Source organism: Myxocyprinus asiaticus, chromosome 5 (genome assembly GCF_019703515.2).
Source record: "Myxocyprinus asiaticus isolate MX2 ecotype Aquarium Trade chromosome 5, UBuf_Myxa_2, whole genome shotgun sequence".
NCBI classification, from domain to species: Eukaryota; Metazoa; Chordata; class Actinopteri; order Cypriniformes; family Catostomidae; genus Myxocyprinus; species Myxocyprinus asiaticus.
Window position 1 is genome coordinate 54,079,224 of NC_059348.1, and position 22,077 is coordinate 54,101,300.

The 22,077-nt window shown below is 37.7% G+C and overlaps 1 protein-coding gene across 2 annotated transcripts in view; it reads right to left on the reverse strand.

The window, feature by feature from the left end:
* Nucleotides 1-398: 398 nt before the first annotated feature.
* The window catches only part of LOC127441444 (AP-1 complex subunit mu-1), a 33,386-nt gene continuing 11,707 nt past the window's right edge, over nucleotides 399-22,077 (reverse strand). The window contains exons 11-12 of one of the 2 annotated variants that reach the window (XM_051698891.1): nucleotides 5,764-5,839; nucleotides 400-2,876 (exon numbers count right to left, since the gene is read on the reverse strand). In XM_051698891.1, the coding sequence (XP_051554851.1) occupies nucleotides 2,854-2,876; nucleotides 5,764-5,839 (99 nt within the window). In that variant the 3' untranslated portion in view covers nucleotides 400-2,853. Of the gene's footprint in view, nucleotides 2,877-5,763; nucleotides 5,840-22,077 lie in introns of both variants that reach the window. The other variant, XM_051698892.1, reaches the window with a different exon arrangement.

The window sequence follows — 22,077 nt, forward strand, 5'->3', positions numbered from 1 at the left end:
CTGTATTAATTTGGGTTTATATTAAGCAATATAAACTGCATAAAAAATAGTAATTGATCGATATATCGGCAATATATTTTTTATTTAATACATTTTTAGAAGAAAAAAAAATTTGTAAAAAGTTTTGATTTCAGCTATTTTATGAACATCTAAATTATACATTGGCATTATACTGTTTAATTTTCTCTAGATATCGGTATTGGCACCGTCCACTGAAAAACCCATATCGGTCGACCAGAATTTTTTTACTGTACTGCACATAAATAGAGTAAAAAGGTATTATGAATTTAAAACAGCAGCAAGTCTAAGACTAAGATATATATAATATCTTAAGTCTAAGATATAAATTGTATAAAAAAAATAAATAAAAAAAATGACCGATATATCGGCTGATTTTGGGATAAATGTTTTATTTAAAGGTGCTATATGTAAGATTGACAACAAGCGTTTGAAATGGGTACTGTAGTCTAAATTCAAAATATTGGAGAGTTGTCTGCCCCGTCCTCAGACTCGAAGTTCATGCGGGTTGCCAGAATGTTGACACGCATATTAGCCAACTCGGCGTCCGTTTTAAAGGATTTCTGGGCTTTAAGCTGTCTCCATCTTCCAAAGGCATCTCCAGTATTTATCCTTGTTTCACTACGCCTCTAGTCATGGTGGTTTTTAGACGGATGTCGAGGCTTTTTAGGATGGGTGGAATCTGATATCTTTGATCCAGTTCGTTTGCCGGCTTCCGTGGCTGCAAACTTGTTCAAATCTGGCAACCCGGTGGTGTCGAAATACTATTGGTGAGTGGGCAGTGGGCGGGATCACACAGGCCAAAACATAAACAGAAATTCCGGCCCAGAATGGAAACTTCAAAGTAGAATATACTGGCTGTAGCATTGTTAACGGAGAAGCCAGTGTTTCAACTTAGCATGTTTCCTAAATCTCTAATGACATATTATGGTCATTTTATGATTTAGTACAGTAAAAATATTACATATAGCACCTTTCATTTTTTAAAGCTATTTTTGAACATTTAAATTATACATTGGCATTATACTGGCATTCTCTTTACATATTGGTATTGGCATCTATACATCGTCTATTGAAAAACCCATATCGGTCGATCAGAAAAAAATGTACTGTACTGCACAACAATAAAGTAAAAATGTATAATTAATAAAAATAACAGCAGCAAGTATGAGACAGGTCAGGCCTAGGATTTCTTAAACAGATACTTTATGATGCTTGACATGTACAGAAAGGTACAGACACGTGATGTTTGAGTTTAAGAGATACAGGAACATTGAGGGAATGCATTTATGTCACATTTCAACTCCACGGCATGCAGCACCATGGTAAATATGGTAACCTTCATACTCTCAAGGCAAATGAAAAATTAACAAACAATATATATATATAAAACAGTATTTTCATTTAATTGTTTTCTATTTTTTAAATGGCACCATTGTTTAATAGTTTGTGAAGGGATCATGTAAATACAATGTAATTCTGCATTTCAGCAAACTTATATGAGGTACTCCTGTAACCAATAATACTGAATTAAAAATTTAAATTAAACCAAAAATAAACAAAATAAAATATTAGTAACACAATGAATCCATGTGCAGGAACAACATCAAAAACACTGACTGTAAAAAAAACAACTGAGAAATACTGAGTGAAATGAATTTGACATTAGAAGCATGTCAGGTATCAAGTGCTACAAAATTGTCTAATGTAACATTTTTATTTTGCATTGACTATTGAACTATCAAAAGGTTTAATTCTACTAATTTGACCTTTTTTGGACTTAACATAAAATGAACACTTCTCTTTATGACTTGCTGAATGCATGACTGAACGTCAATATTACAAGAAACTGATGAACGCAAACCGAATGTCTCCCCAGAACGGTTTACAGAATGAAAACATTCTCTTTTGAAATGTATGAAAGCTCCCGCTATTAAGATCGAATGTGTACGCATGTGCGGCTATGCGTTGATACCGATGGATATGAGTTTTGTTGTTTTTCCGCTGACGCCAAGGGAGAACGGCATTGTTTTTATTAAACGTAAAGGAACATGATTGCTGTTTATCGTCAAACAAACATATAGAGACACTGATGGTCCATTTCAACACAACGCTGTGTATCACATCAGGCCGGAACTGAATGCACCCGTCTGCAGTATTTCAATTAAAGCAAATTAAATAGCCACAAATTGATTTCAAAACAAGCGATTCTGCGAACTGGTGGATCTTTGAAAACTTGTCAAGAACACATCTGGGTCATATTTGACCGCAAAAGAAAGATTTACATTTGTAATTTTTTTTATTTATTTTTTTTTAAGAAAAATAAGCCTAAAAGCCCTTTGAGGACAATTAAGATTTCCAAATGGCTAAAAATGACTGTAATGAGATAAAATAATTTTCATTAATGGAATACTGTCATTTCAATTAGTGTTTGATGTACTGCCTTGTAATGTAAATTAAAATATATATATATATATATAGTTTACCGTATTAGTTCTTATCTACTTTGATACTGTAACTTTAGAGTAATGAGAATCACCATTTAGAATAATGCAAACTACAAAAACTCGAAAGTAAAATGTGGCATGAAGTGTTTTTGTGAGATTCACCAGCTATTTTGCAATGTATTGGTCTTTGATTAGCAATACAGTATAATTTGTCAAAATCTAAGTAACTCTGTAGGGAAGATTCAATTTGATTTCCTCATGTTCTGAGATTTATTTTAAATGACACAAATCACTAAATTCTTCTCAGTAGTGCAGATGTGTGTCTAACCTATGCACAGCAGAGAGAGAGAGATCCACACACACCCTTCACTGGACTAATGCCGCTTGTTCACTGCGTCCGCAGCTGATAGTCTGCAAAGAAAGAAGGAAATGAGACCAGCTTAATTAAATGCACAGAATGACAGGAAACAGGGAAATATGAAACTAAGGGGGAAAAGTTCATTGTGACAGCTGAACTTTCACTCTCCACCCATCAATAGACACTAATCAAAACTTAAGTCAATAAAAGAAGACTGAACCTGAACTTTCACTCAGAAAATGAACATAAATATTCCGATTATAAAGTCCTGGATGCTGATTGGTCAATACAGCGTTCCAGTTGAACTAAATTACGCAATATAGTATCATCTATGACATGAAACACCTGTAAACCATCCCATGGCGTCAATGACGTGACGCTCATTTTTTATTTATTTTTTTATCTAGAATCTATCAAATCATACAATAATAATAATAATTAAAAGTGCAATTTTTGGGGGGTAAAAATAAATAAATAAAAATTACTTTTTTTTACAACTTTTACAACTATGAGGAACATTTGCATTTCTGAGTTCAAAGTCATTTTGACATTTTTTTCTAAAGCCTAAAGTCAAAAATGTCTTTCCATTTGTAGCACATGCACCTGGAATTATTTGCATTAATTAGTGGGTCCACAAGGTTAATCGCAGTTGAGCCATTGCTCTCATGAAGACGCGCTAGAAGATGTAATAGTCGCTTAACAACAGGAGATGTAGAAAAAAAATGTCAACAGTGGATGTGCACGTGCGTGTGTGAGGAGGTCAGGAGATACCTGCATTTGTATAACGTGAGAGTCAGAAGGAAAATAAAGACATCATTATGGGTTCTAAACTCCTGAAGAGAAGTAATCCAGTATCTCATAGAATTCGTAGCACGCATGCGGCAACCGTCTGAATATGAGCGCACAGTCAAATTCAGTACAGCTGAAGTCAGAAGTTCACATACACTTAGGCTGAAGTCAACCACTCCACAGATTTAATATTTGCAAACTATAGTTTTGGCAAGTCGTTTAGGACATCTACTTTGTGCATGACACGAGTCATTTTTTCCAACAATTTGTTTAAAGACAGATTGTTTCACTTTTCATTGACTCTATCACAATTCCAGTGGGTCACAAGTTTACATACACTAAGTTAACTGTGCCTTTAAGCAGCTTGGAAAATTCCAGAAAATGATATCAAGCCTTTAGTGTTCCTGTGGATGTATTTTAAGGCCTACCTTCAAACTCAGTGCCTCTTTGCTTGAAATTATGGGGAAAACAAAAGAAATCAGCCAAGAAAAAAAAATGTTGGACCTCCACAAGTCTGGTTCATCCTTGGGAGCAATTTCCAAACACCTGAAGGTACCATGTTCATCTGTACAAACAATAGTACACAAGCATAAACACCACGGGACCACGCAGTCATCATACCGCTCAGGAAGGAGACGCATTCTGTCTCCTAGAGATGAACGTAGTTTGGTGCGAAAAGTGCAAATCAATCCCAGAACAACAGCAAAGGACCTTGTGAAGATGCTGGAGGAAACAGGTAGACAAGTATCTATATCCACAGTAAAACGAGTCCTATAACGACATAACCTGAAAGGCTGCTCAGCAAGGAAGAAGCCACTGCTTCTTCCTTGAACTGACTACAGTTTGCAAGTGCACATGGGGACAAAGATCTTACTTTTTGGAGAAATGTCCTCTGGTCTAATGAAATAAAATTGAACTGTTTGGCCATAATGACCATCGTTATGTTTGGAGGAAAAAGGGTGAGGCTTGCAAGCCGAAGAACACCATCCCGACTGTGAAGCATGGGGGTGGCAGCATCATGTGGGGGTGCTCTGCTGCAGGAGGAACTGGTGCACATCACAAAATAGATGGCATCATGAGGAAGGAAAATTATGTGGATATATTGAAGCAACATCTCAAGACATCAGCCATGAAGTTGAAGCTCGCACATAGGAGGCCTACAAACATGACTCAGTTACACAAATTCCAAACTTATTGTGAGACGTTTGTGGAAGGCTAAACCTAAGCGCAGCAACCACGCTCAACTCACCACACGCCCCACTGAGAACAAACCACATTATCGCGATCCCGAGGAGGTTACCCCATGTGACTCTACCCTCCCTAGCAACCGGGCCAATTTGGTTGCTTAGGAGACCTGGCTGGAGTCACTCAGCACGCCCTGGGATTCGAACTAGCGAACTAGCAAACTCCAGGGGTGGTAGCCAGCGTATTTTACCACTGAGCTACCCAGGCCCCATCATATATCCCTATTTTAATATTTGATTTATATATTTGAAGTTAAATATGTAAAAATGACTTTTTAAGGAGTATGAAGCACACATGCACCTTAAGAAATGACAATTATTTTAGATGATAATTAATCGTGAAATCGGCATAATCGCAATTACTTGTTTGACCATTAATCATCAGCCAAATTTCATAATCGTGACAGCCCTATATATATATATATATATATATATATATATATATATATATATATATATATATATATATATATATATATATAGGGCTGTCACGATTATGAAATTGCTGATGATTATATATATATATATATTTTTTTTAATCTACATTCTGATTAATTAATTACATCAGAAACAAATGGAGGCAGTTTTGGTAGTAACAAGCCCTTCACCGCACACACAGTGCCAAAATTAAAAACGCATCAAGAAATAATGTCTCCAGCAAAAACAACACACTGCACATTGTACCAGCATTTCTAATTTTAGATAAGTTTCACCATCTCTGCACGCGTCTGTCCAGAACATCCTCTTTTCAAAGAAAATATTTCACCTCGCACTCGACACTAATCTCCCATCATACTTTACTACATTGCTTAATTGTTGCCAAATACCTGCAATGCTGTGAAAAACAATGACAAAAATAGAGAAAGAGAAGAGAAGGATGAGAAAAGAGGATGAGAGAATTTCGTACCTCCGTTCTGGGTAATGTATCGAACCCACGGTAGGGCCTGATATCCGCTCTTCTCAATGATCTTCAGGTATCGCACCTGTCAAACACAGAGAACACCTGTATGATACCAGGCAATGTGTCATTTAATCAAACCTGCAAACCTGCAGTGTTTAAGTTTCAGGCTTTGGTTCTATGTGTAAAATAAAAAAATAAAAAAAGCTTGCATATGGCTGAAATTATCTACAAAACTGTACATTAATTACACAAGTTTAATGCTTAGGCCACACCCACACTTTCACTATATTTAGGTCTCTCATCCAAACTAAAATGTCACTTTCCTCCACTGAAAATGAAGCATTTCTATTTTGAACGAAAACTGATTAGTGAGGATGTGGCCTTAGGTTTAGGGGTTTAGAACAAAGCCTACCCAGAATGTTTAAGAAATATCAGTACAGTGTTGCCTTGCATGTAATGACACAAACATGCACCGTGGCCACAAGTCTGTGATTACTGAACATAATTTTAATCTGAAACCATTCTGCATTGGCTTCATTATTGTCTTATTTTGTATTGGCTTCATGAGAGTTTCTGGCGGGCATCGGGGCAAAGCTGAGTACATGGGAAGCACAGCCTGGGAAAGTGGCAGATTGTAACATTAAAGCCGGACGTGTATGAAGAAGTGAGATTGGGGAAACGGCACCTTTCTGTGCCGGGTGGTATTGAGTCACCCGTTGTGCCCGTATGGCAGCGCCTTGCATCACTATTCACAACAGAAGCTTTTGCACAACGCTTCTGAACGTGCTGAAAGAGCACAGTCATGTTTGGTAAAAGTAATACTTAGAATTAAAGGAGGAAAGTGTAATTTCTTCTATGTTAGAATTCTTTACTCTGTTTAAAGTGCAAAGAGAAAACTTTATATGTATTTTCTGAAAAAAATGTTAGTTGCAGGTGCAAAACTCACCACAATGCTCTTTTTAATGTTTACGCTAGGGCGTCCCAAGTTGTTGTAAGGTGTAACGGCTGAAACATACTTGATTTTGTGCATTATTGTGTGAATACATAGCTGAAAAATCAAGAGTTCACCCCCGAGTCTCTATGATATTCTGATCTCTAGATATGGCTTGGGTCCTACAATACAAGTCTATGGGATTTTATCAGCTGATTTATCATCCATCAGGCAAAAAAAAAAGTCTGATCACTTCGAAAGATACAGTAATAGCAAACCTCTAATCGTGTAAGCCACATGATATGGGGTGTCTTTCATGTGAGCAGAGTGTTAAGGCCAGGGTATGCTTATAGTGCCTATAAATATTATTCACCCCCTTTGGATGTTTTTAGATTTTTTAAAAAAAATATTTATTGAATCATAGTGAACTTCATTTGGCTTTTTTGACCCTGATCAATCATCAACATATTTGGTTGCATAAGTATTCACCCCCTTCAAGTCAGTATTTAGTAGATGCACCTTTGGCAGCAATTAGAGCTTACGTGGATAGGTACACTACACTGCAATTTTTCTGCAAATTTGTGTGGGGATCGTGAGTGCACAGCCTTTTTCAAGTCCATCCACAGATTCTCAATTAGGCTGAGGTCTGGACTCTGACTCGGCCACTCCAGGACATTAACTTTGTTGTTTTGAAACCGTTCTTGTGTAGCTTTTGCTGTATGCTTGGGATCATTGCCTTGCTGGAAAACAAATCTTCTCCCAAGTCTCAGTTCTCTTGCAAACTGCATCAGGTTTTCCTCCAGTATTTCCCTGTATTTTGCAGCATTCATTTTACCCTCTACCTTTACACGTCTTCCAGAGCCTGATGCAGAGAAGCGTCCCCACAGCATGATGCTACCACCACCATGCTTCACGGTGGGGATGGTGTATTTTTCATTATGTGTGGTGTTTGGTTCGTGCCAAACATAGCGTCTGGTTTGATGGCCAAAAAGCTCCATTTTGGCCTCACCAGACCATTGAATCTTCTTCCAGCTGACATCAGAGTCTCCCACGTGCCTTCAGGAAAACTCTAGCCGAGATGTCATTTGGGTTTTTTCAATAGTGGTTTCCGCTTTGTCACTCTCTCATAAAGCTGTGACTGATGAAGAACCCGGACAACAGTTGTTGCATTCACAGTCACTCCCATCTCAGCCAATGAAGCTTGTAAGTCCTTCAGAGGAGTCATAGGACTCTTGGTGGCCTCCCTCACTAGTTCTTGCACGGTCACTCAGTTTTTGAGGAAGCAGATTTACTGCTGTGCCATACTTTTTCAATTTCTTAATTATTGAATTCACAGTACTCCATGGGGTATTCAGGGACTTGGAAATGTTCTTGTATCCATCCCCTGATTTATGTTTATCAATAACCTTTTGACTGATTTGCTTGGTGTTCTTTTGTCTTCATGGTGTTGTTTTTGCCAAGATACTGATCCAGAGACAGGTGTATTTATACTAAAGTCACTTGAAACACCTTGACTGTGCACATGTGATCTCCATTTAATTAACTGAGTGAATTTTAATACCATTTGGTTGCACAGCGATGATTTAGATGAGTTGCATAAAAGGGGGTGAATACTTATGCTATCAATCGTTTTGTATTTAATATGTTATTAATTTAGACTAATTGGTAGAAATGTGTTTTGACTTTGATATGAGAGTCTTTTTCTGTTGATCAGTGTAAAAAAAAAAGCCAAATGAAGTTCACTATGATTCAATATTTAAATATATATATATATATATATATATATATATATATATATATATATATATATTTTTTTTTTCTTTCTGCGTGCCATTACGTCTTCCATCCAGCGATCGAGTGCTCTGGCCTTTTTAAAGTATACTCTTTTGAATGCAAGCCTCTACGGATGCACACTACGACTGCTTTATGATACTCTTTAGAAAAGTCAATGGTTGGCGAATGTATGAACGAATGAACGAACGAATGAACAAACAGTCAACACGAACTGTGGCGATGACGATATTTGCATCACCGAAGTATACTTTGGCCTTGTTTGAAAACAACATTATTTTGCGCTGCTAGTCCTCATGCGTGTACATTGTGTTTTGGCTTCGCTATATTCTGTGCATGATTTCATTTCATTTGAACCGACTGATCTCAGTTCAGGACACTCTGGGCTGTCATATGCCACTTTAAAAAATTCCATCGATTTATCATGTAACGGCACACTGTCAAACCCGATGACCTCCTGCGGGGACAATAAACCTTAATTTTACATTTACATTTATGCATTTGGCAGACGCTTTTATCCAAAGCGACTTACAGTGCACTTATTACAGGGACAATCCCCCTGGAGCAACCTGGAGTTAAGTGCCTTACTCAAGGACACAATGGTGGTGGCTGTGGGGATTGAACCAGCAACCTTCTGATGACCAGTTATGTGCTTTAGCCCACTACGCCACCACCACTATGGATGCATCCAAAAGCTGGAAAATGTTGCTTTTAGAGGATTTATGTGGAGTTAGGATGAAAATAAGGTGCATTTCAAACTGTTCTGAGACCAGTGCAGACAGACAGCACACTGGAGGTTAAGTCATTCACTAAATAGGGAGCAAGGGAGCATCCTGTAGCTTTCTATGCAGCTAAGTGCATTCACTCCTAAAATCTGATCAAAAGTTCAGTTTCAGGCTGCAGATGATGTTTGGATCACTCAACATGTTTGACAGACATGTGACAATGATAATCAGTACATAGATTCAGAATTTATAATGTATCATTTTATTTTAACATGATTGACAGTGATTGGATGATTCTGGACATTACTTTGAATCAGAATTAATTATGCTAATTTCTGATTGTAAAATGTTTCAGCACTGGCTATCACTTGTTTGTTTGACAGCTGCAAAGAGAGAACCTTGATATTTTGTTGCCAAAGTAGAAAAAACATTGTAACATAAAAGTCAAATCAAGTCAAATCATTTTTATTTGTATAGTTTTTTATTTGTGCTTTTCCCAATACACACTGTTCCAAAGCAGCTTTACAGAAAATCAGCTGTTATGTCTGTAACGTCTCAAAAACATGAATAACCAACACTCCTAGAAACATAATTTCATTTTAAAAAAATCTGACTTTCTATAGCTTGGTATTATTTAAAATTTCACAACTTAGTCCCGCTGTCCACATATGAGGACACCGATTTTCAGCAACACTATTTACTCTTCAATTATTTATTTGTTTGCATGTTTATTAGGTGCTACTAGTTACAAAATCAAAAAGGGACATAAAAATTGCACACAGCAGTCGCTCTCGAGTCACAGGAGGTTTAAACTTATTTTGTTAGCAGGGTGGACGTTGTTGTTTATAGACATGTGAAATTATAGGACTCCTGTCCAGCGAGGTAACTCTGTTGATTTTGCAAAGTTTTTAATCTGTGGGACATTTGTTCCAATCATGGATTCTCTTCACTGAAAGGGCACAAAACCTCCCTGTCCCAACGTTCAAAAATAACACTGCAAACACAAAATAGAAGCACGGCCTTGCATAGATTAAGAGATGTATTCTAGGTATCAATGCAGAGTTTAAAAAGAGACTTTCGAAGAACTAGTTTCAAATAAAACGTAAGGACAGCCTTGTTGTCCGCCTTCGCAGGCACATTTTAAAGGGTATTTTCAGAACACCATATTCTGGCGTCCGTGGGTCGGTAATGTGCCACTCTGGGGTGCAGCTGACACAAGCTTACCAGGTCATCATCAGTGTCCACCCTGGCTAGCCGAGGCGAAGGCTGGAGACGGGTACAACGAGACAGCCACACCGTAAATGTCTAAATGTAGTGCGACGCTTGTTTTGTATAAATGTAGCGATTTGGTCTTGTTTTGGTTACGTTTATGAAATGGTTTGGTCCTCTTTGGCTTGGACAAGCCCTTGATGGATACAGGGAAACATGGTGTGAGTCTATATTTGTAGTTGGATGCTCTCCAGTGGCACAGAGGATTGATGTGTATGGTGTTTGTCTGATGTAATGTATCTTTAGTAACTAGTCTTTCTGGTCAACTTTGGACATGTGGGCATTTCTACAATATCTGGCTGTGTGTTTGTGTTGTGACTGTCTTTACTGCGTGCCAGTCTCTCATTAGCATGAATGTTTCGCAGACATTATGGCCTACAGAGTGAGCTCACACCCGGAGACAGACAGCTTAACTCATGCACAACCCTAAACGGCCACAGACATGCCCGCGTTGCACTCTCGGCCTGTACGTAATAACGGCTGACTCAGCTCTTAACTAAATAAATAAGCAAACTTGATCACTGACTGTTTATGTAAAGGAATATTCCAGGTTCAAGACAAGTTAAGCTCAATCGACAGCATTTGTGGTGTAATGTTGATAACTACAAAAAATAAGTTTGACTTGTCCTTCCTTTTCTTTAAAAAAAATCAAAAAACTGTGTTCCAGTGAGACACTTACAATGGAAGTCAATGGGGTCAATCTGTATACATTAAAATGCTGTTTCAAAAGTATTGCCACAAGACATAAACAATGTGTGTATGACTTTAGTGCAGGGGTCGGTAACCTATGGCATGCGTGCCAGCATTGCCACGTGGAGGATAATCACTGCCACGCCAGTAACGGCGAGAGAGGAGTAGACTATTTTATTTATATGAAATTCCACACCTGCATTCCAATCTACATCTTGATGTAATCCTTCCTCATGATCACGCAGCATGTTTTCATTAGCTGAATGGGAGGCTAAACAAAAAGTTAAAATGTGATGAGACTGGGGAACATGGGTATCTCAGTGAGTACTGACACTGACTACCACCCCTGGAGTCGCGAGTTCGAATCCAGGGCGTGCTGAGTGACTCCAGCCAGGTCTCCTAAGCAACCAAATTGGCCCGGTTGCTAGGGAGGGTAGAGTCACATGGGGTAACCTCCTCGTGGTCGCGATTAGTGGTTCTCGCTCTCAGTGGGGCGTGTGGTAAGTTGTGCGTGGATCGCGGAGAGTAGCATGAGCCTCCACATGCTGTGAGTCTCCGCGGTGTCATGCACAACGAGTCACGTGATAAGATGCGCGGATTGACGGTCTCAGAAGCTGAGGTGAGTAACCGCGCCACCACGAGGACCTACTAAGTAGTGGGAATTGGGCATTCCAAATTGGGAGAAAAGGGGATAAAAAAAATAAATAAATAAAAAAGTGACGAGACTGCAGTATACCCAACAGACTCGTGCAGCGCGTGCAAGCCATTGATGCACCACGAGCCGGCAGCGCTTCACTTTCGGTTAATCGCACGAGTAAACGCGCCCGCTTTGCTTCGGTCAGGCTGCACGGATTAAAATCACATACATATGCGTCGGCACAGTCACTGACCAGAAAAATAAAAAAAAATGGCACTCCATGTCAAAAAGCTTGCCGACCCCTGCTTTAGTGTGATAAAATTGCTTACTAACCTCTTCTGCATAAAGTTCTATCCACTTTTCAAATACAACTATTAAACAACTTTACAGCTCAAATAATAAACAAGTTTTAACAGAAGAATTAATGTAAGTGCTTTTATAAAATTATAAACTTCACATTTTAAATGCTCCAAGAATTGGCCCCATTGACTTCCATTGTAAGTGCCTCACTGTAACCTCCATTTTTGCTTTTTTTGTTTTTGTTTTTTTAAAGTACATTTTTTTTTTTTAGTAATCAATATTATGCCACAAATGCTGTCAATTGAGCTTAACTTGCATTGAACCTGAGATATTCCTTTAAATAAGAAACACTTTAAAACATGTCATTGTTTTAATTTAATTTGATAATATTTATATTAATATTTCACTTATAAAATAAGTGTTTCCAATAGCCTATTTGTTTTGCTGTTGTGTCAAAATTGGTATCAAGAATCACTAAATTTCACTGTATTTTCCAAATGTTCTAATACACTAGATGCTAAGGGGATTAATTTTTTTTATGGATTATTACAGTCTGAGATATGTCAATGATTAGCAACAACACTGATTTTGATGCATTATTATTTTTTGTGCAGTGTCAGATAAAAAAAATTATAAGAAAAACTCAGGACCTTAGAGGATAAAAATGTCCACGTCAAAAAGCTGCCATAAAATGTTTTTATATGAATATTATTTTCCATTTTCACTGACTTAGATTTTTTAACCAACATCAGTCCTGATCAAAACTACCAAATATTCATTCATTTTCAGGATTTTAACCCTTTAAATGCTAGTTTTTTTTTTTATAAATGCCACTGTTGTTTTTCACACACACACACAATTTTATCTGCATAATTTATTCAGTTGTCCTGCAGTGCTCTATAATACAGCAAACAGAAAATAGGGGAAAAGCATGTATTTGCTCCATAGGCTAAACATGAGAAAAATGGCGCCATCTGGTGGAAAATATTAAAAATGTAAATTTTGAAGCCAGGGCTCCAGAATGAAAGCATAATATCATAGAATTCATGATTTAATGCTTTAATGGCACTGGGATCAAATATTGCAGTTTTAATGGGTTTCAATGGGGACATTTTTGTCCTGAAGGTCCTGGGTGTAACTATTTTGTGTACACAGTGTATTATAGATGTATTATAGGAACTGAGGTTGAAATATCAAAATTCCCCCCAAAATACACACCTTTGGCAAAATGTATGCTGTTGGCATTAACAAAAATGAAAAAGACAAAAATGTCCCGAAGGCCGCACAAGGGTTAATTAATTTGAAGAGCTGTGCTGCCTCATTAAGTGCTTACAAAATCAGAAAAATGCCCTCTGTAACCTTTTCTGCATGAACTTGCACGGCAGGCGATTCATCATGCCGTAAATATAGCCATGCTGGGAAAAGTATTCCTGATTTCATACAAAACCATGCATGCTTAAAATAACACACTTCCAGTGTATACATGTGTCTATTTGTGACTAACACAGGGCAGTTGTATTGGACCATAGGGATGCTTGATGCCAGCGTCCAAGAGACTGTCCAGTCTATCGAGACTACAGATCTCTAGACGCGGTTGGCCAGACCTGACATTCATCCAAACCGCAGCCTGGATCTTCGAGCCTGGGACTGCCACACAATTGCCTGGCAGCGCTAGTCGCAGAGGGATTGATGCCTGCTGGTACAAAGTTTGTCTCAGGCCCCAAGACAGATGCTTAAAAGTATAGTTCATCCAAAAATCATTTACTCACCATCATGTTGCCAACACCATAGCCTGACGCACACCTCTCCAAAATGTTAACTATACAGCCTATCTACACATACAACAACAGCTGTGATTGGTCCTTTTTTTTTTAACCAGAGACCCTCCTCCAGGATGATAAAAAGATATCTGAGGTAGCTTTTTAAGATTTTAAGATCTATGCAATAGAGGTCGACCGATGGTGGATTTTGCCGATAGCGATAACTAAGGCAGTGGAAAAGGCTGATAACCGATTAATCGGCCAATAGTCTTAATCGGCCTAATCTATTTATATAATGATAAAAAAACAATAATTTGTCTTTCCTTACTGTGAACGGCACAGACATTGAAGCTACAAGAGTCTAAAATGAAAAAAATCACAAAAGCAGATTATTGTGCAGCCAAAAATCTCAGAAAAATTAGGATTTGGTGCATAACAGAGGAAACATAACTTATTTTAAATAAACATCTTATTTTAAAATGATGGAGACTTGGCTGTGTTACAATGCTAAATAAAAAAATAAGAAAATAAAAAATCTATGCCGATAACGATAGGTCCAAAAAGCAACTATCGGCACTGATTAATCGTAAAACCGATATATATCGGTCTGCCTTTACTATGCAACCCATCACATTGTATTTGGGCTTGTTTTGAATTGGGAGCATCTGCAGGTTTTTTTATGCTCTGCACTGCTGCCACACGATTGGCTGATTAGGTAATCGCATGGATGATTGTTGGTGCCAGATGGGCTGGTTTGAGTATTTCTGGGATTTTCACGCACAACAGTCTCTAGAATTTACTCCGAATGGTGCCAAAAACAAAAAACATACAGTGAGCGGCAGTTCTGTGGATGGAAACACCTTGTTGATGAGAGAGGTCAACAGAGAATGGCCAGACTGGTTTGAACTGACAAAGTCTACGGTAACTCAGATAACCGCTCTTTACAACTGTGGTGAGAAGAATATAATCTCAGAATGCTATTCTGAGATGCGGGTTGGCACTGTTTTGGCAGAACTAGGGGGACCTACACAATATTAGGCAGGTGCTTTTAATGTTGTGGCTGATCGGTATATATATATATATATATATATATATATATATATATATATATATATATATATATATATATATATATATATATAAACAGAAGTATATTCTGAATTTAAATTTTCTGAATGAGATCGTATGTTAATTAATGGAATACATTTATGTATTTGAATAAAAGGATGAGACGGTATATTTTTATATGTGTTTAGAAAAACTAAATGCCCACATATATATAAAAAATGCCCCTCAAAATCAAATCCTTGGGAAATTTTGTTAAAGTCTAACACTTTTTACAACTTATAAACTCTGTGCTTTTATGGCTTTCACTTGAGATATATTTGGTATGTGAGTGAAACAATATGCTTGTTGTAGGCCTATTGTATTTACAGTATATATGCTTGTGTTGAGCATTTAAAATATAAATATTGATTTTTCATTATTTAAGCGACTCAGGAACAGATATACAGTAAACGCCTAAATTAATTGATGAACTCATTTTTACCGCTACAATAATTAAAAAAATGCTTTTGAATCCTCAGGTTACACTGCTTTTGTTCATTTATGAAATGTATAATTATTTCAGCAATGAAGGCTTTTTCTCTCAATACACTAGCAATGTGCATGTGTACTCGTAGAGCGAAGCAGACACACCAAAGCAGAACTACAGATGGAAGAAAGTCATACGGGTTTGGAACAACATGAGGCTGAGAAAATGATGACAGAATTGTAATTTTGAGTGAAATATCCCTTTAAGAACACTGGTGCATCAACCCTGTGTTTGCCGGGATCGCAGTAGAGAGAGGTTATCAAAGCTTTCCTTAGGTCAGAACCCAGACTGCCTCTCTCACGGGAATAGAAGAGTCAGGAAGTTCACCGTGGAGATGTGACCCAACCTCACGACGCAAGTGGAAACCTTGAGACTCTACGAAAAGCAGAGGGTTTTCATGATTGCATCGATGTTTGATGCATCTCTAATTGAAGCCCATTCTGGAACTGATGTGGTGGATATGTGATAAGTCTTGATTTACGGATAAAACAACATGCATTTTACGTTCCCAAAACTGTAATTGATTGGTCTTTTGAGAAGAAAGATACTTGAAGGGAATAACATAGATCAAAAAAAACATCCTGGACAGCTGGGAAGCAGACGGCATATGAAAATGACAAAAAATTAGAGAGGAAATGTCACACAAGTTAAGCACTTAATTTGATTTGACACACAAATGACTTTGCCCTCAAAATTTTGTGAAACATCCTCACTCTGCAGGGAAATTGAGTTTTGGGACAAGGTTTTATGTGGTTGATATCCGTGTGGGCTGCTTAACACAACTCACCATTGTAACAGGAAATCCAACATTCCGGTCAAATGTGTCCCATTTAAAATCATATAAAATTAGGGATAATTTTACTGCAGTACTTTATGAATATGCTCCGAGTTCACACAGAGTTCAGTCAAACATTGGCTCGGGATGCACGCGACTGCCGTTTCATGTCTTATGTTTTTCCAAAACTCCACATTTACAATGTTTTTCTCTATAATTTGCTTGATGCTGTATGTCGGAGCAGTCGGTTATTTAAGTGTGAATGGCTTGTGGATTTTATTGTCATTTGTTAATCTGGTTTGTGCGTAATAGAAAATAATGGTTGAATGTCAAACAATATACAAAGATGATAACATCATGGTTTAAATGTAATCAGCTGGGGTTTTTTTTATTTATTTGAATAAAAAAAAAAAATCCACCAAATCGAACACACACAGAAAGTGAAAGGGCTTCACTCAGTTTTCTGCCTAAATAAAAGCTAAATTTAAATGGACCCATGAAATAAAATAACAGAAATATATTACTACTGTATAACAAAATATAATATTGACTATAATATTAATATCGATAATTATTATATTATTTTATTTATGCAATATCTCACACGGAAAGGTGCTGTTGTACTGCGTATACAGTTGAAGTCAGAAATGTACATACACCTTAGCCAAATACATTTAAACTCAGTTTTTCACAATTCCTGACATTTAATCATAGAAAACATTCCCTGTCTTAGATCAGTTAGGATCACTACTTTATTTTAAGAATGTGAAATGTCAGAATAATAGTAGAGAGAATGATTTATTTCAGCTTTTATTTCTTTCATCACATTCCCAGTGGGTCAGAAGTTTACATACAGGTGCATCTCAATAAATTAGAATGTCGTGGAAAAGTTCATTTATTTCAGTAATTCAACTCAAATTGTGAAACTCGTGTATTAAATAAATTAAATGCACACAGACTGAAGTAGTTTAAGTCTTTGGTTCTTTTAATTGTGATGATTTTGGCTCACATTTAACAAAAACCCACCAATTCACTATCTCAAAAAATTAGAATACATCATAAGACCAATAAAAAAAACATTTTTAGTGAATTGTTGGCCTTCTGGAAAGTATGTTCATTTACTGTATATGTACTCAATACTTGGTAGGGGCTCCTTTTGCTTTAATTACTGCCTCAATTCGGCGTGGCATGGAGGTGATCAGTTTGTGGCACTGCTGAGGTGGTATGGAAGCCCAGGTTTCTTTGACAGTGGCCTTCAGCTCATCTGCATTTTTTGGTGTCTTGTTTCTCGTTTTCCTCTTGACAATACCCCATAGATTCTCTATGGGGTTCAGGTCTGGTGAGTTTGCTGGCCAGTCAAGCACACCAACACCATGGTCATTTAACCAACTTTTGGTGCTTTTGGCAGTGTGGGCAGGTGCCAAATCCTGCTGGAAAATGAAATCAGCATCTTTAAAAAGCTGGTCAGCAGAAGGAAGCATGAAGTGCTCCAAAATTTCTTGGTAAACGGGTGCAGTGACTTTGGTTTTCAAAAAAACACAATGGACCAACACCAGCAGATAACATTGCACCCCAAATCATCACAGATTGTGGAAACTTAACACTGGACTTCAAGCAACTTGGGCTATGAGCTTCTCCACCCTTCCTCCAGACTCTAGGACCTTGGTTTCCAAATGAAATACAAAACTTGCTCTCATCTGAAAAGAGGACTTTGGACCACTGGGCAACAGTCCAGTTCTTCTTCTCCTTAGCCCAGGTAAGACGCCTCTGATGTTGTCTGTGGTTCAGGAGTGGCTTAACAAGAGGAATACGACAACTGTAGCCAAATTCCTTGACATGTCTGTGTGTGGTGGCTCTTGATGCCTTGACCCCAGCCTCATTCCATTCCTTGTGAAGTTCACCCAAATTCTTGAATCGATTTTGCTGGACAATCATAAGGCTGCGGTTCTCTCGGTTGGTTGTGCATCTTTTTCTTCCACACTTTTTCCTTCCACTCAACTTTCTGTTAACATGCTTGGATACAGCACTCTGTGAACAGCCAGCTTCTTTGGCAATGAATGTTTGTGGCTTACCCTCCTTGTGAAGGGTGTCAATGATTGTCTTCTGGACAACTGTCAGATCAGCAGTCTTCCCCATGATTGTGTAGCCTAGTGAACCAAACTGAGAGACCATTTTGAAGGCTCAGGAAACCTTTGCAGGTGTTTTGAGTTGATTAGCTGATTGGCATGTCACCATATTCTAATTTGTTGAGATAGTGAATTGGTGGGTTTTTGTTAAATGTGAGCCAAAATCATCACAATTAAAAGAACCAAAGACTTAAACTACTTCAGTCTGTGTGCATTGAATTTATTTAATACACGAGTTTCACAATTTGAGTTGAATTACTGAAATAAATGAACTTTTCCACGACATTCTAATTTACTGAGATGCACCTGTACACTTTGTTAGTATTTGGTAGCATTGTCTTTAAATTGTTTAACTTGGGTCAAATGTTTTGGGTATCCTTCCACAAGCTTCTCACAATAAGTTGCTGTAATGTTGGCCCATTCCTCCAGACAGAACTGGTGTAACTGAGTCAGGTTTGTTGGCCTCCTTGCTCGCACACGCTTTTTCAGTTCTGCCCACAAATGTTCTATCAGATTAAGGTCAGGGCTTTGTGATGACCACTCCAATACCTTGACTTTGTTGCCCTTAAGCCATTTTGCCACAACTTTGGAGGTATGCTTGGGTTCATTGTCCATTTGGAAGACCCATTTTTGACCGAGCTTTAACTTCATGGCTGATGTCTTGAGATGTTGCTTCAATATATCCACATAATTTTCCTTCCTCATGATGCCATCTATTTTGTAAAGTGCACCAGTCCCTCCTGCAGCAAAGCACCCCCACAACATGATGCTGCCACCCCCATGCTTCACGGTTGGGATGATGTTCTTCGGCTGGCAAGCCTCACCCTTTTTCCTCCAAACATAACGATGGTCATTATGGCCAAACAGTTCAATTTCTGTTTCATCAGACCAGAGGACATTTCTCCAAAAAGTAAGATCTTTGTCCCCATGTGCACTTGCAAACTGTAGTCTGGTGTTTTATGGTGGTTTTGGAGCAGTGGCTTCTTCCTTGCTGAGCAGCCTTTCAGGTTATGTCGATATAGGACTCGTTTTACTGTGGATATAGATACTTGTCTTCCTATTTCCTCCAGCATCTTCACAAGGTCCTTTGCTGTTGTTCTGGGATTGATTTGCACTTTTCGCACCAAACTACGTTCATCTCTAGGAGACAGAATGCATCTCCTTCCTGAGTGGTATGATGGCTGTGTGGTGCCGTGGTGTTTATACTTGCGTACTATTGAGGTCTTGGCTGATTTCATTTGATTTTCCCATGATGTAAAGCAAAGAGACACTGAGTTTGAATGTAGGCCTTAAATTACATCTACAGGTACACCTCCAATTGACCCCAATTAGCCGATCAGGAGCTAATTGGCTAATTGTCTAAAGGCTTGACATCATTATCTGGAATTTTCCAAGCTGCTTAAAGGCACAGTTAACTTAGTGTATGTAAACTTCTGACCCACTGGAATTGTGATAGAGTCAATTAAAAGTGAAACAATCTGTCTGTAAACAAATTGCTAGAAAAATTACTTGTGTCATGCACACAGTAGATGTCCTAAACGACTTGCCAAAACTATAGTTTGCTAATATTAAATCTGTGGAGTGGTTGACTTCAGCCTAAGTGTATGTAAAATTCTGACTTCAGCTGTAAGTTTTCTTCAATGTACACTGTGATACTCTGTTGTACAACAATTTATTTGAAAAATAAAATGATAAAAAATAATGCAACGCTACATTAAAAATTAATTGCTCTATTTTCATAATGAATTAATTTGGGTAAAAACACTTTTTGACAAAATGTAATTATACTTTAAAAAATGGAATTCAGAAAAAATAAAATGAAAAAATAAAAGCTGATTTCAAAGGGAACTACAATAGATTACTAAAAATAATTTTTAGTCATCCATGAGTTTGTAAATACAAACAAAAACGTATTTATACACTTACAATGGAACCCTACGAAGAAAGCGTGCAGCACTGCAAATAAACGTTTATAATCAACTATCAGACATTCTGAAATTATAACCATTACCCTTAAAGGTATAGTTCACCCTAAAATGAAAATTCTCTCATCAGTCTCTCATGAGAGTGAGCTCATGTCATCCCAGATGTTTATGACTTCTTTCTTCTGCTGAACACAAATGAAGATTTTTAGAAGAATATTTCAGCTCTGTAGGTCCATACAATGCAAGTGAATGATGGCCAGAACTTTGAAGCTCTAAAAAGCACATAAAGGCAGCATAAAAGTAATCCATTCGACTCCAGTGGTTTAATCCATGTCTTTAGAAGCAATATGACAGGTGTGGGTGGGAAACAGATCAATATTTAAAGACATTTTTTTATAACTAATCTTCACTGTCACTTTCTACTTTTGTTTTTGGCGATTCGCATTCTTCGTGCATATCGCCACCAACTCAACTTTTATTTATAGAGCACTTTCAAAAGACAAAGACATACAAATAAAAACTTGGGAAATAAAAGCAAGTGCAAAGATACAAATTTGCCTCATACACCATAATAAATACCACTCACAAAGTTAAAACTTATTCAAATGCCAAAGTAATTAAATAAGTCTTTAGGCCAGTTTTGAAAGCATCAATACATGATGCTGAATTTATAGACAGGGGAAAATCATTCCATAGTCTAGGGGCTGCCATTGAAAAAGCAAGGTCGCCTTTGCTCTTCAAGCGGGATCGCGGAACTGTAAGACAAAACTGGTCAGTAGAACTCTGATCAAGTCTCTGATATACAGTGGCGCCAATCCATGTAGGGCTTTAAAAACAAACATTAACACCTAATATTGGATCCTAAACTTCACCGGAAGCCAGTGAAGAGTTGCCAAAACAGGTTTACAGCAAAAAAAGATCTGTGTAAATATTGATTTGTTTCTTACCCACACCTATCATATCGCTTCTAAAGACATGGATTAAACCACTGGAGTCGTATGGATTACTTTTATGCTACCTTTATGTGCTTTTTGAGCTTCAAAGTTCTGGGCCCTGTTGACTTGAATTATATGGACCTACAGAGCTGAAATATTCTTCTAAAAATCTTAATTTGTGCTCTGCAGAAGAAAGAAAGTCATACACATCCGGTATGGCATGAGGGTGAGTAAATGAAGAGATAATTTTCATTTTTGGTGAACTATCCCTTTAAAAGGATAGATTACTAAAAAAAAACAACAACAACTATCATTTACTCACCATCATGTTGTTCCAAACCTGTTTGACTATCTTTGAATACAAAGGAGATATTAGGCAGAATGACAATAACAAAAACAAAAACTTTCATTGTATGGAAAAAAGACACAATTAAAGTGAATGGTGACTGAGGATGTCATTTTGCCAAACATCTACTTTTGTATCCCCACGTGGGAAAGAAAGTCATATTGGTTTGAAACAACATGAGGGTGAGTAAATGACAGAACTTAAATTTTTGGATGAACTATTCCTTTTACTTGGAATAAAAATTGTGATTAAACTGCACTACACGACATCTGTTTGAGAAAGCATTCTCAGGTCAGCAAACATCAGATGAATTGTGTTGTTTGCAGGGAAAGTTTCCAGAAACACAACCCACAACTCAACAGCAGTCTTCTGCTCTGCCCAGCTTTATAAACTGCTGGAGCCAGAGAGAAACACACACGACTGACCCGAACCAATAAACACACTGTCTGCTAAAACAGATTCAGCAGACTCTGTTCGGTCTGTGCTTTGACCCGGAGCCACTGTCTGGATCAGGCC